The sequence below is a fragment of the Catharus ustulatus genome, chromosome 12 (assembly GCF_009819885.2).
Source record: "Catharus ustulatus isolate bCatUst1 chromosome 12, bCatUst1.pri.v2, whole genome shotgun sequence".
NCBI lineage: Eukaryota > Metazoa > Chordata > Aves > Passeriformes > Turdidae > Catharus > Catharus ustulatus.
In genome coordinates this window covers 13,485,817-13,501,725 of record NC_046232.1, presented here as the reverse complement: position 1 = coordinate 13,501,725, position 15,909 = coordinate 13,485,817, and the positions used below count along the sequence as shown (strand labels likewise).

The 15,909-nt window shown below is 47.8% G+C and overlaps 2 protein-coding genes across 4 annotated transcripts in view; one reads left to right on the top strand and one right to left on the bottom strand.

Moving 5' to 3' along the window:
- Positions 1–429: 429 nt before the first annotated feature.
- On the bottom strand, positions 430–5,762 carry PEX11A (peroxisomal biogenesis factor 11 alpha). The gene is made up of 3 exons (XM_033071062.1): positions 5,662–5,762; positions 5,050–5,165; positions 430–3,524 (listed from the first exon to the last, which is right to left on the bottom strand). The coding sequence occupies exons 1-3, from the start codon at positions 5,715–5,717 to the stop codon at positions 2,959–2,961; spliced, it is 738 nt and encodes a 245-aa protein (XP_032926953.1). The 5' UTR covers positions 5,718–5,762; the 3' UTR covers positions 430–2,958.
- A 126-nt stretch (positions 5,763–5,888) lies between these two features.
- Positions 5,889–15,909, top strand: part of WDR93 (WD repeat domain 93) — a 69,117-nt gene continuing 59,096 nt past the window's right edge. For 2 of the 3 annotated variants that reach the window (XM_033070285.1, XM_033070284.1), the window contains exons 1-15: positions 5,889–5,989; positions 6,448–6,759; positions 7,494–7,689; positions 8,275–8,339; positions 8,581–8,659; positions 9,483–9,619; positions 11,111–11,213; positions 11,785–11,959; positions 12,161–12,228; positions 12,724–12,810; positions 13,132–13,263; positions 13,762–13,993; positions 14,630–14,690; positions 15,347–15,503; positions 15,630–15,831. In XM_033070285.1, coding sequence (XP_032926176.1) covers positions 6,496–6,759; positions 7,494–7,689; positions 8,275–8,339; positions 8,581–8,659; positions 9,483–9,619; positions 11,111–11,213; positions 11,785–11,959; positions 12,161–12,228; positions 12,724–12,810; positions 13,132–13,263; positions 13,762–13,993; positions 14,630–14,690; positions 15,347–15,503; positions 15,630–15,831 — 1,958 coding nt within the window. In that variant the 5' untranslated portion in view covers positions 5,889–5,989; positions 6,448–6,495. Of the gene's footprint in view, positions 5,990–6,447; positions 6,760–7,493; positions 7,690–8,274; positions 8,340–8,580; positions 8,660–9,482; positions 9,620–11,110; positions 11,214–11,784; positions 11,960–12,160; positions 12,229–12,723; positions 12,811–13,131; positions 13,264–13,761; positions 13,994–14,629; positions 14,691–15,346; positions 15,504–15,629; positions 15,832–15,909 lie in introns of those variants that run through there. The other variant, XM_033070286.2, reaches the window with a different exon arrangement.

The following is a 15,909-nucleotide window of genomic DNA, read 5'->3' as shown; positions in this document are numbered from 1 at the left end:
GGCATTTGTCCTTAAACTATGACCACCCAAATGAAAGATATTGAATTATAAGATCCTGAAATGCAGGTGCTCCTGGCCCTTTCACCCAGTTGTGCCTACATTGGCCATAAGGCTCCAGCCCTCACTGCTGGTACTCAAAGGCAGCCAATGCCAATTCCCAAAACACCACCTTGTTTCAGGGCATTCTAAGGATTCAGTTTCACCTGGCAGTAATGTATTTCTTAATGTTTTTGCAGCTGAAATTGTGATTCTAAATTAGCTGGATGAATCTAGCTGCCAGTTGGCTACTGCAAAAGGAAAGCTCTAGAACCCAATCACAGGCAGTGTCTTTTAAAGAGTGTCACCCTTCATAAAATTCACATGTGGGAGGAATCCTCCCTCCTTCAGCATCTCTTTACACCACCTTCCAAGTTATACACAGACACAGTGTCACACTCATTACAGTTTATTGCTCATGTTCAAACTTCTTGTTCTTATTCCAAGTGCTGTATTAGAAACATACAAAAAAAGGCACTAAAATGATTTTCTCTATATGATCACAATGCTATGTCTTCAGTCACATTACATTAAGGTACCTTAAATCACCAGCTTCCAGCTGGGGAGCAGAAGGCAAATATTAGTGCTTAACATCAGTAAACAGAGGTATTCCCGTGTGTTCCAACCTACATCATGGAGAATGGGACAGGCAGGGCTGAGACAGGCTGAAAATTCACGCCCCATTTCCCTCAATAAGGCTGTACATGCTAATCCACACCAGGCCCTTTGGGAAAAACATCAAAGCCTGGCTCAGAGCTTTGCACAGTGTTTGCCTGCAGGGCACAGGGTGGTGGAGATTGGGCTACACCACTGTATCAATGGCTTTCCCTGAAAAGCCTAGGAAAGAAAGAGAAAGCAGTTGGCAAAACAGTGAAAGTATTTTGTGAAGTATTTTGCATTTGAGAGCTCCCCTGAGCGGGATTGAAACCACATTTTTAGCAATAAAATGAAATTCTGTAGACAAAAAACTAGTCAAACCTCCACTATCAGATGATCAAGACTCCTCTTCCTTTCTTCCAGGGGTTGCTACATACTGGGATAATAATCAACTCTGACCAAGGTAGGGATGGATTCTACATAGCCAGGAGATGAAAGACAAATGGAGAAAGAAACAAAAAAATTCCATTGTTATAAAGGAGAGGAAGCCTAGAATATAGCCCATAATATCTATCCCACTCACAATACTCCACTTTGGCCTCAACTGTCAGTATGCTCTACTTTTAGTGGTGCTCATTTCCATATTAAAAAGAAGAGCTGCTGAAGGCCACATTTGGTCTTCAAACACATTTAATTATCCTGCCCAGCAACCTCTTTCTTTTCAAACACTTCATTGGCAGGCTATCACTTCGTATTCAAACTGGAAGTAATTCCAAGCCCAACCACAACTTCAGGTAAACTGGAGCACTGCCTCAGCTGCCTACTTAATTCCACATCCTTTGCCTTTTAATAAAGGAGACCTACACCTCTTAATTTTCTGTTTTTAGATAGCATCAGAAATAATAAGAGAGCACCTTGGTCCAGGTTAAATCTCCTTGACAGATTAAACAAGGACTTCTTACACCGGGAAGCAGCAGAACACACAGGCCTTACTTGATAAAGAAAAATGTTACATTTATCTCCTATATGATGTGCAATTTTGTCCCAGATAGTGTAAAACTGGTACTCTGTGCAGTCAGGAGAAGCAAAAACTGCATGCCATGCTAGCCAGCTGGACACAGCATTTCTCTTTTAACCCAGTTACACTGCCAGCCATCACTGCCAGTGAGGTCAGTGGTAAACAATAACACAGTTGCAGGGCAAACATGAGGCATTTTCAAATGGTTGCACCCATTCAGCCAGCGAGGGAGCACACAAACAATCATGTGGTCATGAGCAGGGAGGATAGGGAGCACCAGATAGGAAAGTCCAAACCATGAATGCCCAAATCCAGTAAAAAGCTTTCTTCTCACACAGGATTCTGATGTTATCATGACCAACTCCACTCTCTTCCCTCCTGGAGATTACACAACTAGAAACATGTCCTTGCAGTTTTTCTGACTCAACGAGCTCTGAGCCAGGCTTCTCTCCTTAACTGCACGTACCAAACTCCTTATTATACTGGAATTGTTCATGTAAAATTAAAAGAGAACAAGCTCCTTATCACAATATCATCAATGGAAAATAGTTGTGCTTGCAATTACAGGGGTTTGGGAGTTAATGTGGTGTCCTGCACCAAAGCCCTCAGCTGTGGCCTGCTGGAGCAGTCAGAGTCACTGGCCAACAGTCCTTGGCTCACAGTATCAAAGGAAACAAAGAAAGTGCAGATTTCTTGGGACAGGAGTTGGCACTCACTAGACTGCAGCTCTGGCATCACCAGTGCACACATCACAGAGACAATTTCCAGGTACCTTCACAGTGCACTCAGTACTTGCAGAACACAGGATCCATCAATCCAAACCCACCAGAACACTCATCCCTGACTTCATGCCATTCTAACTGTAGATCCTAACCTGCCTTAGCCCACTCTAGACAATCTGACTGAAGGGACCTTGGATTAGTGAATTAGTAAAACTTTCCAGTGTAAACATGATCAGTGTAGTTATGAATCATGTAGCTATTACTGTTGCCTATGCACCTATTTCACAACCCTGTATTAAAATAAAAGAATATTTTCTTATCTAGCAGCCAAGTTCCAAGTCCTCTTTCTGTTTGTGAAATACTGCTCGGCCTTTTCCTCTCTCCACTCCAGCAGGGAGTGTGTCATGGTACCAAATTCATCTGCAAAGGCACAGGGAAGGAAAAAGGGCAGAATTCAATTATTCAGAGGACAAAATTAATCTTGAGGTTATTTTAAGACATGTTCATTCCAAAGTGCCATATGAAGATAAAAAATCTATCAAGAGGATCAAAGCTGCAGCCTCACACTATGCAGCTCCTTTTATATCATTGTTTGAGCTTCAAATGTGGGCTTGCTAATGTGAGGATCCCCACCAGGGAGGAGAGGAGGCCACAGAAACCAATCACTCCTGCATTGGTCTTGTAGATCCCCAGCGTATCCAGAGGGCCTGAGAGATCACAGAGGTTCTTCACCAAGTCCAGCAGCAAAGGAGGATTCCTTTTCAGAATCTGAAAGAGCTGGTGGAGAAAACTCTGCAAACCATCACTTTTCACACCATTTAGTCCCCCGTTGTGTTCCTTCAAGAAGCAACTCTCCTTTATCTTTTCTTCCAGTGCAGCTTCTTCCAGCCTCCAGGAGATCTCATACCAGTCCCTGGCCAGATTGAGCAGGAGTGAGCAGTAGTAGCACTTGGTGGCCCAGTGGTGCCACTTGGGTCTGTCGATGTGGGGCTGGATCCCGACGCTCCTGAGCCACAGCACGGCGTCGCACACGAAGTACAGGGCCCGGCTCAGGTGGGAGGCTGTGAGGCACAGGCGAGGAACCACCTCTGGCAGCTCTGCACTCTTCCTGGCTGCCACCAAGGCATGCACCATGTTGCCCAGTCTGAACACTGCAAGAAACCCCACAAAGGTTAGCAAGGCCCGGCCTCACGCAGAATTCATCCTGCTGCTGTCCTCGTGTAGCTTTACAAAACTTGGAGGGCTTTGGGCATTTGTATGGTATTTGTAGCACTTCCTAGAATTAGTGAGGAAAGGGGTGTCAGCATGTCAGTTCTGTGTAAACATTACAAGCCCAGGACATACACACATGTTTGGTCAATAGCCAGGACTTGCGGTCTCTCTTGCCACCCCGTTCTTGCACCTCTGGACCAGTATCACCCTCAGCTCTGCAGGAATCAGTGACAGCAAATAAACAAACAGAGCCTCGAATTTCAGCTGTACATTTCACTGGATTTTACCTCACTTTGTGGACAGAAGATGTTACTGTATTAATCCTATTGCAACCATGAGATACAAATTTCCTATGTGCCTGTGAAAGCTGCTGGTTCACCTGCTGAGCATGGACACCAAAGTCCCCCCTCAGCCATGAATCTGTCAGAGGGACACACAGCTCCCTGCAAACTGTGTGGAACAGAGTATTCCATTTCAAGGTACAACACATGGCAAAGCTGATTTCACCCACTGCACTGTTTGGGTTTTGGCCCCTGAATGTTAATACAATATTATTCAAAACACTTTTTACACCCTGTTGCCTTGTCACAATGACAGATGTTGACAGCACCCAAGCCTGGTGGAACTACAAGAGCCCTGAATTTCAGCCTGATGTCTATTAGTGATTTATTTAGCAGCAGCACGAGAATTATGGCCATGCTGATAAACCAACTGGCCTCCCCACTAGAAATTACCATAACTCTGAAGCTAATGGAATAATAAACACATGCATGGCAATACAATAGACTAGAATATTTGTCTCTTATGTTGCAGTTTGTTGCTTCAGGATTGAGCAATGGACAAGTGGGTGGAAGATCAAGCTGAAAACAAGTGATGCACACATAGAAACAGCATAACCATTGTGGATGCAATCCTGACACAGAATGGAGTGATGCAAATGGTCAGGCTGTGCGACAAGCATGGGGGGTATGTGATTTAGTAGGGTATAAATGCTAAACAAAATTAATATGTTATGTAGGATATAAAAGCCATATTGAAGGATGATCCTTCACAGGTGATTTTGTGGGATGATGATCTTTTAGCACTGGGTTGTCTCAACCCATCAGCTGGAAGAACTAATGAGCACACAGTGAGCCAGCCTTGCTCATAACCCTGGTCTGTCCTTGAACAGAGGTGACATTTTGGCCTCTGCAGCAGCAGCTGACTGTTAACTTATTCCTCTCACCAGCAGTAATTCCAACTGTCTAACGGGAGAGGAGGCTGAGGAAGTAAAAAAAACCTATTTGGCCCTACCTGGCCTGGCAAGCCATGGCAGGGATAAGGCCTATTGAAAGTTTTGTGAATATACTAAAAGAGGTTTTGTGGCTCAAGGTAGGTTAACTACAGGAAACACAAGGCCAGGAGCTGTTTTACTGGAAGGAGCAAGTGAAGAAGGTCTTATCCCTCTAGACACCAGGTACTTACTTTTCCGGCCAGAGCTCATGCTAGATTCCAGCTGCTTGAGTTTCGTTACCAGCTTCTTTTTATCGGTTTTATTCTCTATTAAATAGCTAAGCAACATGCATGTGAACTGAGTGGCTCTGGAAGGGAAAAAATGAGGAGAGGGGGACACAGGTGAGACACAGACAATCACAGGATGGCAGCAGCAGGACAGGTTTATTTCACAAAAGCAGAATTATCAGGATTGGAAGGAGACCACACAGCACAACCCCACTGTCAAGGCAGGATCACCTGCAGCAGGTGACACAGGAATGTGTCCAGGTGGGTTTGGAATGTCTCCGGAGAGGGAGACTCCAGGACCTCCTGGGCAGCTGTTCCAGCGCTCTGCCACCCGCAATGGAAAGAAGCTCTTCCTCACGCTGAGGTGAAACTTCTCGTGTTTTACTTTACGGCCATCGCTCCTCGTCCTGTGGGTGTGCACCGCGGAAGAGCCGGCACATCGCGGACGGAAGGTGCCCGTGGCCCGTGCCAGGGCCGGGCTGGCTGCGGGCGCGGGGCCGCGGCCCGGCGGGGCGGCTGACGGGCCCCGCCTCGGTGCTGGGGGGTCCCGGGGAGGACGCCTGCCCCCACACTCACCGGTAGAGCTGGTCGCGGCCCTGGCAGCGGTTGGTGAAGTCCACGAAGCCCTCCATGGCTCGGCGGCCCTGCGGAGCAGCGCGGGGGCCGCGGCCGCTCCGCCCCGCCGCGCTCGGGCCCCGCCCCGCCGCGGAACGCTCAGCTGTGCGCCGCGTTCCCGGCCGGGCTGCGGCACCGAGCTGCCGTTACCACGGCAACCGTCAACAACGGAGCAGTGGCGGTGTCACCCCTAAAGGCTTCCCCCACCGGGAGCCGGCGGCGGACCCGCGGCGGATCCTGCCGGGAAAGGCGGAGGAGCCCGGCACGGCCCCTCGCTCCCGGTTCCGAGGTCAGCCCGCGGGCAGGGTGACGGCGGTGGGGTGCGCCCGCGTGAGCGCGGCCCCGCCGCAGAGCTGAAGCTCCAAACCCCCGGTGTCTTGGAAATGAAGTATGAAACTTCCAGCGGGAGCACCCGCTCTCGAAGTTAATCATTGGGATTTTACCCAGGCCGAATAAGTCCATTAACGAAGAACAAGCTAATATTTTTGAATGCTTTGTCATAATTCTTACACAAGCTCGTGGCAAAGATTCTGGGCTCTCTTTACCTGTGGGCAGCCTGCAGATCCCTAGAGCAGGATAAACCCCCCGGGAAAAACAGGCGATACAAGGAGAAATGAGTTGTACAGAACAGGGTTGCTCTGTCTAACAATACTGAAAGGAACCCCCCCTTAGACATCATTAATCATCTTTTCCCCCATTACCTCATGAAAGAAAGTATTGAAGAACTCTTAATTCTTCTGCATCCAGGGTGATTACTGCATCCGTGGTGCGTTTTGCCACTGGAAAGGGAGAACCATGGCGGTGAATATTCGGAAGCATCCCCTGGGGATTCCCCCACCATCTGAAAAGGAATGGCAAAAGGAAGACGAGGAAAATTTCTTCCTGCTGGATCCTGATCGAAAGCATGATGTGCTGCCGCAGCCATTCAGGATGATCAACCAACTGGTGATGCAGCTTTTTGAGAGTGCTATGGAAATCATTGAAAGGAGGGAGATGCTCCGAGAAGCAGAAAAACTAAAGGTCCAGCCCAAAAAATGCTTTCCTACAGCTGAATTCCAGGTACAGAGCCTCTCCCAGCAGAGACAGCATTAACCACCACAGCAGATTTTGTCATTCCTCTGTTCATGACGCTCCTCAGAATGCTCCACCATCTCACTGGTTCAGTTTAAAAGCCTCCAGCTTCTAAGCTTGTCTGACAGGTTCTTCTTCCCACTCAACTATCACACCTCTCTGAAAAGAGAGAAGCAGGTATTAAACACTAAATTCACCTTCTGCTTCCCAGGCTGGCTCCACCCTTGTTTGCTGGGAGAAGGTAATTAGTCAGTCGCACACAAGTGGGCAAGTTCAGCTCTGTGTTATGGTGAGCACTCCAATGGGAGCACCGTGAGCAGGACGACAGTGCTGCCTTCCCCATTATTATGTGGGGGTGTCCAGGAGGACACTCTGGTGTCTGCTGGTGTTCTGTGATTGCTGGAGGAGTTCAGCATCCCATCACAGCTCTGTGCTGGAATGGAAGGGCTGAATGCTCCTGAGTTCTTGGCCTTGAAAGCCCCTTCTGTTTGTGGGAAGGGGAAAGGTGAGAAAAAACTTCCTCGTTCCTGACACTGACCAATCTCCATGACAGAGATGAGACCCTCCCCTGTTCTTGTGGGGAAAGAATGTGTCAAAATGTTTCCCTTGTAGAATAAATCAGCGTTTTCTGGTGAAAAACCAGGAATATATCATTAGCATGGCTGATGTACCCTGCTGTGGGAAGGGAGTTGGGTACACTCATCTTTTCCCTTTTTTGGTAGGTAACTGAAAGAGCCAATTGCCTTGCAGTGTCTGGAAAATACATCTTTGTTGGTGTGCCCGTGGGTCTGTCTGCCTTCAACACGTGTGACTTCAAGGATGTCTGTGCTTGGGATGCAGCCAAGACAGAGATCTGTGCCATCCATGCCTCAGATTTGGGGAGCGAGCGCCATGTCCTGCTTGCTGTGGATGAAATGGGTTAGTGTGATGTGCATCTGCCCTAGCTGGGGATTAACTGTGAATTGGCAGCTGTGCTACACGATATTGCTGGATTAGGAGGAACATTAGGGTGGCTCAGAAGTTTCCTAGAAAGCCCTGCAGAGAGGGCGTTGGACAGCTCACAGATTGCAGGGTGACAGGGTGGCCTTAGGGCCCTGTGATTAGCAGAGGGTGTGGGTTTGGTGGCCTTGCTGGTGCACAGCTGAGGGAGAAGCTCAGTAAAGTCTGGGAACATCTTGGGCTTGGCAGAAAGAACTATTGCTCAGTATGACCTCCTGTCTGTGACCTGCTCCTGCACCTGTAATAATCTGTTGGTTCATCTGAAAGCTGTCAGCTTTGGTGGAGATTTTCAGACTGGTTTATCCATCTCTGTGCACAATCAAATATTTACTGCTCTCAAAAATTTAGTGCTGGAAACAGTGGGATATTGTTCCTTGGGCCCAGGAAGTAATGTAGTCCTGTTCACCCTCCTGCACATTTTGTAACAGCCATCTCCTAAGAGCATGGTTAACATTCCTTCACTTTTCTCTCTCACCTTCTGCTACTTCTGTGTTTCTATTTCAGGGCTTGCCTGGCTCTTCTGCTTTCACAGGGAAAGCTTCCTGCTCATTAAAACCCTGAATGAAGTGGTAAGCACTGAGCTAATACCATAGACACTGGGCACAGGCTGGGAAGTAATCAATCATGAGGAGTACCAGTTGCCCTCAGAAATTTATTCATAGACAGTAGCACTCCAAGACTGCTGCCCAATATTTATTTTTGTTCTTCCAACAATCTACCTGGCCTACAGCCTGTTGAGAGCTGTGTACAGCCATGGAGCTCTCTGAATCAGTGATCTTGCTTTGATGTCAGCCTGTTTTTCCTTGGCAGGAGGACATCAGCCAGAGAAGCACTTGTTTGGAGGTGGTGCTGTCCCAAGGAGGTGATTATGCAGGAATCCTGCTGCAAGGCAAGTGCTGTGTTTGGAGACTCTTGTGTTCTAACAGAGGGGCAGCAGTAATGTTTTTAGAATGTTGCACGTGGTCTGGGTACCCAGAGATCATGTTTTAATCCTGCCAGTTTCTCCTCCAACTTAAAGAGCAGCTCTCTGTCCCATCCAAAACACTTGGTGTGGATCAGGACTAATCCCAAAAGCTGTCTGGAGCTGGTCAGTGCAGTCCCCAGGAGGCTTGGTGAAAGCAGGTTTCCCTCTCTCCAGAAGTACCAAACTCAGTTCTTCCTCTGGTTTGCTATGGCTCACTTTTACACTGGAAAGATGTAGACCTGAAAAATGTTCTCTGCAGATATAGGCCAGAGAGCATAGACAACCTCTAAAAACACAACAAGAAACTCCTTGTTACAACATTCTTCTGTTTCAAGGCAGCTGAATCCGTGGCAGGCAGGTCTTCTGGATCTGTGTTTGGTGGAATCTGCCTGGACACGTGCTGAGAACGAGACATGTAGCAGAGAACTAATGTGAGACCATGTCTCACTTTCTACTTTCTACTCTGCTACTCAGAGGCTACAAGTCAGGTCCTGGACTGAGTAGCTTCATGGAATTTCTTTTGGTAGATGTGGGACCTTGAGCAGTTGAGCTGGAGACTGAGATGTCAGTGTCAATCAAGCATGTCAAGCCTTAAGTGGGAGGAGAGGTGGGCTGCATGGTGTTCACAGAGATTTTATGTTTCAAAAAATACACAAATCTTTTCATAAGGATAACAGATAACAGAGGCTGCTTGCCTGAAAACCTTTCCTCCTCATTTTCAATTGCTTAACATGGTTTCCCAATGCAGACAGCACAAAAGCTTGGCTGGAGATCTACCAATTGCCTAAGGATTCCTGGCTGACAGAGATGGAAAAGATCACAGAAGCTGCAGAAGCTGCAGAAGAGCTGGCACGCAGTGAGAGGAGGTCAAGCTGCTCATCTGAGGTACAAAACATTTCCATCTCCCTCTGTGCTATTTTTTCTTACACATTTTGCCCAGAGGTCTTCCCCCAAGCCTTGCTGCTGCAGACAGCGACAGCAAGACACAGTCTGAAACCTCCTGTTGGCCCAAGGGGATGGTGTGTGTGTGTCTCCACAGCTGCTGCATTTGCCCATCCCACATTTCATCAGGCCTTTGTGCTGTTGGGACATCTTTACTCTCCCAACACAGGCTTTCCAAAGAGATTTCCCTGGTCCCAGGGTTGGTGTTCCTGCTGCCCCTCCCTGAAACTGGCAGCTCATCTCTCAGCAGTATTACTCCATCTGAGGGGGCCCTGTGTAAGGGTATTCCCACAGGGTTTCTCCCTTACACTGCTGGGGGAAGGTCAAGGGGAGTGGGGATCAGGTAGGATGCCTCTGTTTGGGAGTCTGGCTCTGAACAGGGTTTGTGTTTTAGATGACATACAACAGAGCTTGGTGGGGTCACAGCCTCACCCACCTGAGCAGGGCAGAGTCTCTGCCTGTGTGCACTAACCACTGTCAGCTCGGGTTCTCTGGCAGAAAACTGAGGAGCTGCATGGAGACAGCTCTGCAGAGATGGTCACTGGCCTCAGTGACTGTCCTGAGCTGTCATGGGGAATTTTAAATGCTGAGTCAGTGCTTAACCCTCCCCTTTATCACTTTCACCCTGCTGGATTTCACCTCTCAGCACACAGACACTTCCTGCTCAGCACCTTGAACTAGCCCTCTGTGACAGCAGCCTCCCAGCTCTTCCTTCAGCAAAGACTTTCCTGGACATTTGAGAGGGAACAGCTTCTCAGCCTTGTTCTCAGAGCAAACACCCTGTTTAACGTAGCAAAGCCAAAAACAAAAAACAAACACTCAGGCAATGTCTCTTTGCTGATTCTATGCAGACTATCTGAGTTTCTGCCCCCTCCTTCTCAGACGTGTTGATTATTAAGCCAGACTTTTTTCTGTTTGGCTCAATGTCAATGTGTGTGGGGTGGTGGTGGTGGGCACACACTGGTTTGACCCCCTGTTATAATTTTCTGCTCCCAGCCAAGCATATATGTGACCTCCTCCAATCCTGGGCTCTGTGAAGTAAAATCTGTTTCTTGCTTTCAGGAGACACTTCAACCTTTAGTCCTGCTTCTTTTTTTTTTTTCCCTTTTTTTTCCCCTTCATTTTCTGAGCATTACTGTGACTCACACAGGCCTGTGCTGCAACAGGAATAATGGAGAGATGGCACAAAGACAGGAGTCTGGGCAGGACATCCTTGTAATTTAATTCAGAAAGTAGTGACGCCCTCAAACTTCCCTGTTTTGGCCTGAAGAATGAGCCCAAACTCAGTATCTCCCAGACAGTTCCAGCCAACCTCTGCAAACACAAAGGAGTTACTCCTAAATTCTTCTAAATTCATTTGATTCCCATGAGCAGGTGAAAACTCATCAGTGTAGCACACAGCACAGTTCTCAGGTGGGCACTTCTCTGTTGCAGGAGCTTCCTGTGACTGCAGTCCAAGCTGATGTAGAGCTGGATCCCCCAGTGCTGGATCCCCCAGTGCTGCTGCTGACAGTGAGGCCACCCAAACCCATTACAGGTCAGGACTGATTCTGTATGTGCAGCCTGCAGCCTGTTTGAGGTGGCAGAGGAATCATGGCCCCTATAAATACAGAACAGGTCAGAAAGCTTCAGTAACATGATCCCTGGTCCTTTCCTGACCTGTCTTTTTAGTTACATGTAGTCTTTTAGTGGGAGTTGCTTCCTCCCAGACCATTTCACATGTCACAAAATGCTTTAGAGTGTCTCAGAGTGGGTGTCATACACCCTTGGCTTCAGTGTCATTGGAGAGGGAGGAGGCTGCTTCCCTAGCAGCACCCCTAGTTCATCACTGAGTCCTGGATTTATAGAAAAATGCCAAGGATGAGGAGGGGACAGACTTTATGCTGGGAAAATGCCATAAAAAGACAAAGTGAGTGGGGTCCTCAGAAGTCTTGCCCTAATCCCTGCATTCAAATACTGGAAAATGGACTCGTGATGTGGAAAGTCCCACACAAGATAAAGTGTTTTCTGTTTCAAGACCATGCCACCCCCAAATGCCTCCATGGTGTTTGCTTCATGGTTTCTGCTTCTCCAGGGCTGTGCCTTTTCCCCTTGTGTTCCCAATCCAGGCACTAGTTTTAAAGGCCCTTTGGAGGCCCTGAAGGAAGTGGATGATGACTGCATGCTTGGCTTGGGGTACAACCACCTAATCAAGGATTCCCAGTGGGAGCTGCAGGAAGCAATCTTCTGTAGCACTTACCAGGAGTATCTGGAGGCTGAGGGTGTGATTGAGGAGACCCCCAGGTGAGTGGGAGCACCAACCAGGATTCAGTCTATGAGCCATGCACACAGGGCACTGAGCTGTGTAGATGGAAGCCTCTGTCTTAGCTTTGCTTCCTTCATCCCAAGGCTTCAGGGCAGGGGGCTGGAGCCATTCCAGATCTTGTATAGTGCTGCCTACTTATGAAAGTCTTTCTTTTACATGCATTTCTTCCTTTTTTTCAGATATGCTACCTTTCATTTTCTCCTTCCTAGCCGGATTCTGGTGGGACCAGAAATGGAAGTACAGCCAGGTAATCCAAAAGGACAAAAACCTGTTAGTTAATCTGTGGAGCACAGTCAGTGCATGACATTGAGCTCCAGTGAGAGCTCAGTGGGCCTGGCTTGCATCCACTCTGTAAGTTCCATCTCTAAGGACACAAACCTGGGTAGAATTATCAGCCCTCAGACTTTTAAGTAAGTTATGACATAGAGTAAGAAAACCATATTTCCATATTTAAAAGAACTCCACAACCTCTCCCTGAAAAAAACCCAAATCAAAATAATCCCCCCAAAATTGAAAAGGAGGCATATAGTCAAGATTTAAAAAACCACAAACAAACAAACAAACAAACAAACAAACAAAAAAACAGAGAGGATCTTCTGGTTCAGTTTCTGTGTGAGCAGAATTTCTATCAGGAGTACCATGAAAGCTTTAATGAGAGCTTTCTAATGGTGTTTTGGTGTTCTGGATTGTTCCTTTCTTTGTCCCCAGTCGCCTCTTTTTGTCATCCCCTTCTCTCTACCAGATATTCCAGTTGGCATCGGTGTGCATTGGGATGGAAACCACAACTTCTGCTTGTACTTACTTAACCATTCACTCAAGGAGAAAGCAGGTAAGAAAGTTTTGCTTTCTCTAGCAGAGCACTCTGTGGGGAGTGGGAGTGTTCTGTGGCCAGGGGCTGTCATTCTGCCAGGTCTTCATGATTCAGGGAAACGAGGAATTGGGAGGAAAACTGACTCATATCTTGTGGGTTAGGCTGGCATTTGGATTGTGGGGCTCTGTGTTGCACAGCCTGACAGTGTTTTTAGTGAAGCCACTCTGGCAGGAGGCTGCAGAATGGTGCATGTTTAATGGGGAAAATGGATGTTAGTAATATGTGAGAGAATGTTCTGCACCTTCTTACAGTTGTCTGTCTTCATGCCATTCTGTTTAGATTCTGATCTGAAACCTGATGTTGTGTGGCCATGTGCAGCTCCAATTGCATGCTCAGCTGTCAGCTCCTGCTCCAGGTACCTGGCACTGGCAGGTGAAGATGCAACAATAACTATTTGGGATAAACACCTAGGTGAGCTTGTCCTTTGGGGCTGTATATGGGGATCACTGTGGATAAACTGCAGCTTTGCCTACGAGTTTGAGGCTCAGACTTAGTGTGAATAAAGGGCTGGGGGTGAGTTTAACAGGAAATCTGAAAATAGTTTGGATTCAGTCACCTACTGAATGCTTGGTCAGAAGTTGCCAGCACAGCATGACTGCCCTGGCCCTTGCAGAACCATCCCCATCCAGGGCAATGCAGGGGCTGGAGCAGCTGCAGCAGGAGCTGCAGTCTTGCCCTGAGGCTGTGAGACAGTGACAGTCACTGCTTTGCCACTAAGGTAATTTTTGCTGTTGTGGCATCACAGTTCAGGCTGCCATCAGTGCTAGTGTCATCCTGCCATGATGCAGGGACTCTCCTGGCAGAAGAATCCTCTTCTGCCATCTGCTTGTTCTCCCTCTGAGCAGGCCACACTTCAAACTAAGCTTTGATTGGATAAATTACCAGTTCCTTTTTCTCTTCTTTCCTCAGGATACCCACTGTCTGTGACTGCCATTCTAGAGGAACGTTTCATTCGTAGTGTCCACTTTCTGTGTGATTCTGCAGCTGCCAGTGATGAGACATGTGGTACAGATTCTGTCTGTAGTGGTGCAGAGCCCGTCTATCCCATCATACAGCTTCTAGTGCTGTGTACAGACAGCTCTGTCTATTTGGTGAAAGCCTCCAGGGCTGGGAAGTCCAGCATCACACTCCTGGCAGACAGGTGAGGTAGACTCCAGGCAAAGAAGCCATTCTTATAGTGGTCCAGTCTAACAGGCAGCCCCAGATTTCTGTGGAGTAGAGAAATTCCTACTGTTCTTACCCAGGTGGCTCTGCCGTGCTGCTGTCAGCAGCAAGTGTGGTTTTTCTAGTGCTAAAATCCAATGGTTTGCCAGAATTAGGGGTGTTTCTGGGTTCTTCTGTGCACCAGAACACAAGTACTTCTAGCATAGCTTCAGGGCTGATGTTGAACTATTTGTGTCTCTGCTAGATACCCAGGGAATCTTTTCTTTCCTCTTCTGCCCTTAACAGAATACCATTTCCCTAGAAGTCATTTTTATCTTCATTTATCCCCTTGGTTTGAGGAGGAGGAGGGAAGCTGCTGCTCTGAATACTCTGATTCGTGCCTCCATGGCAGGCAGGGATTTGCATCTCCAGTGTAGTTCCTAGGCAGATTTGTCTAGGAATGGGCCTTGGGGACTCCTGCCCAGGAGGAGACAGGCTTTGTCTCTATAACGAAGGGGCCTGGCTGGGACTTTTTGCCAGCCAGTGGGCCACAAATTGTCACTGTTATTGTCACAGCCTCTCAGTACATGCCAGGTACATGCAACAGCAACATAAACCTGTGTCTCCTTTACAGGCCTGAAAATCCAAATCTTACTATCAGTGCAGTGATGCCTGTCCTGGCCTTCCCCAGTGCAGTGAGTATTACTGCCAACTCTCTAAACAACGGGGTGGGAGCACATGTCCAGCTGTGCAGGGATCTTGTTTCCAGCAAGGACAATAACTGGGTGCCTAGAAGATAACAAGCAGGGCAATCAGATATGGTTCTTGCCTCATATCCTTTCCCAGCCTCCAAATATTTTTGATATGAAGATTTCCTGCACCAGTTACAGGTCTGTGTGTAGCTGGTAATGCTCAAAGGATTTCTCTTCCATGATCTTACTCAGTATCCCCTCGTGCCCTCTAGCTGGCCACTGAGGTGCACATGGAAGGTGAGAGGGTTCAGCCATGAAAGGTCAAATGTGAGAGGGCATTCTGGTGAGGAAGTTACAGAAATTTTTGCAGGCATGGGGAGGAAAGGACTAAAAGCCACTCACCATAGCAGCCATGCAGAAAGCTGGATCTAGCTCATTTCTAATGTGCCCTGTTGCCCTTTTTCAACCCAAACCTCCAGCAGTTTCAGTCCAAGTTCCCTGCAAGGGCTGTTCTTCATCTCTGTCATTCTATGCATATGGGGCACGCAAAGAAAACATAATCATAGTTGGGGATGTGAAGTCCTGGATATTATCTCAAGTCCTTTAGAGAATTTTTTTTTTACTTCTTTTATACCTAATTGTCAATTTGGCTGCTTCAGGTCCTGATCTTCACCTGGGATGGCTCAGTGTCCCTGATGAACACTGACACATCACAGACTGTTTACTGCTTCTGCACTCCACCTTCTCATGCTGTAGCACCCCCCTGGCAGCCAGTGTTCACAGTGGATAGTGTGAACTGCTGCTTGCTGCTCCGAGGTGGGTGACACCTTGGGGTGGTCATAGACACAGCATCCCTGGATGCATTCAGCTCTGCACTGATCCTTGACAGTTCTCCTTGGAGGACCCCTGATGCAGTAGCTCACTGCTCTTGTCTCTGTCTAGGAGTTGAGCACCAGCAGGCAGATGAATTGGTCCAGAGCAAACCCACTCACAGCACCATCTTCCTTTTTGATTTCAACTCCTACCCACTGAAGGAGGCTTTCCCAAAGAAACCAGATTTGCCTCGCAAACCCTTGCAGGAACTGCAGTGGGTTGAGAGATGTAACATTTTCCTTCGTGACAGGTTTCACTTTCTGCCTGAGAGGTAAGTGCACCTGCATTATTGTAAGCTGTGGTGATGCTGAGTTCATGCAAGGTCTCACCCTGGAGCTTCTGGGTTGTT

Bases quoted from the DNA above. Each gene is read 5' to 3' on its own strand.
- PEX11A (XM_033071062.1), bottom strand. From the start codon at position 5,717: ATGGAGGGCTTCGTGGACTTCACCAACCGCTGCCAGGGCCGCGACCAG. The intron at 5,166-5,661 runs GTGAGTGTGGGG...TTTCCCTTCCAG, and splicing joins GGCCGCGACCAGCTCTACCG to AGCCACTCAGTTCACATGCA. The intron at 3,525-5,049 runs GTAAGTACCTGG...GGTTTCTTGCAG, and splicing joins CATGAGCTCTGGCCGGAAAA to TGTTCAGACTGGGCAACATG.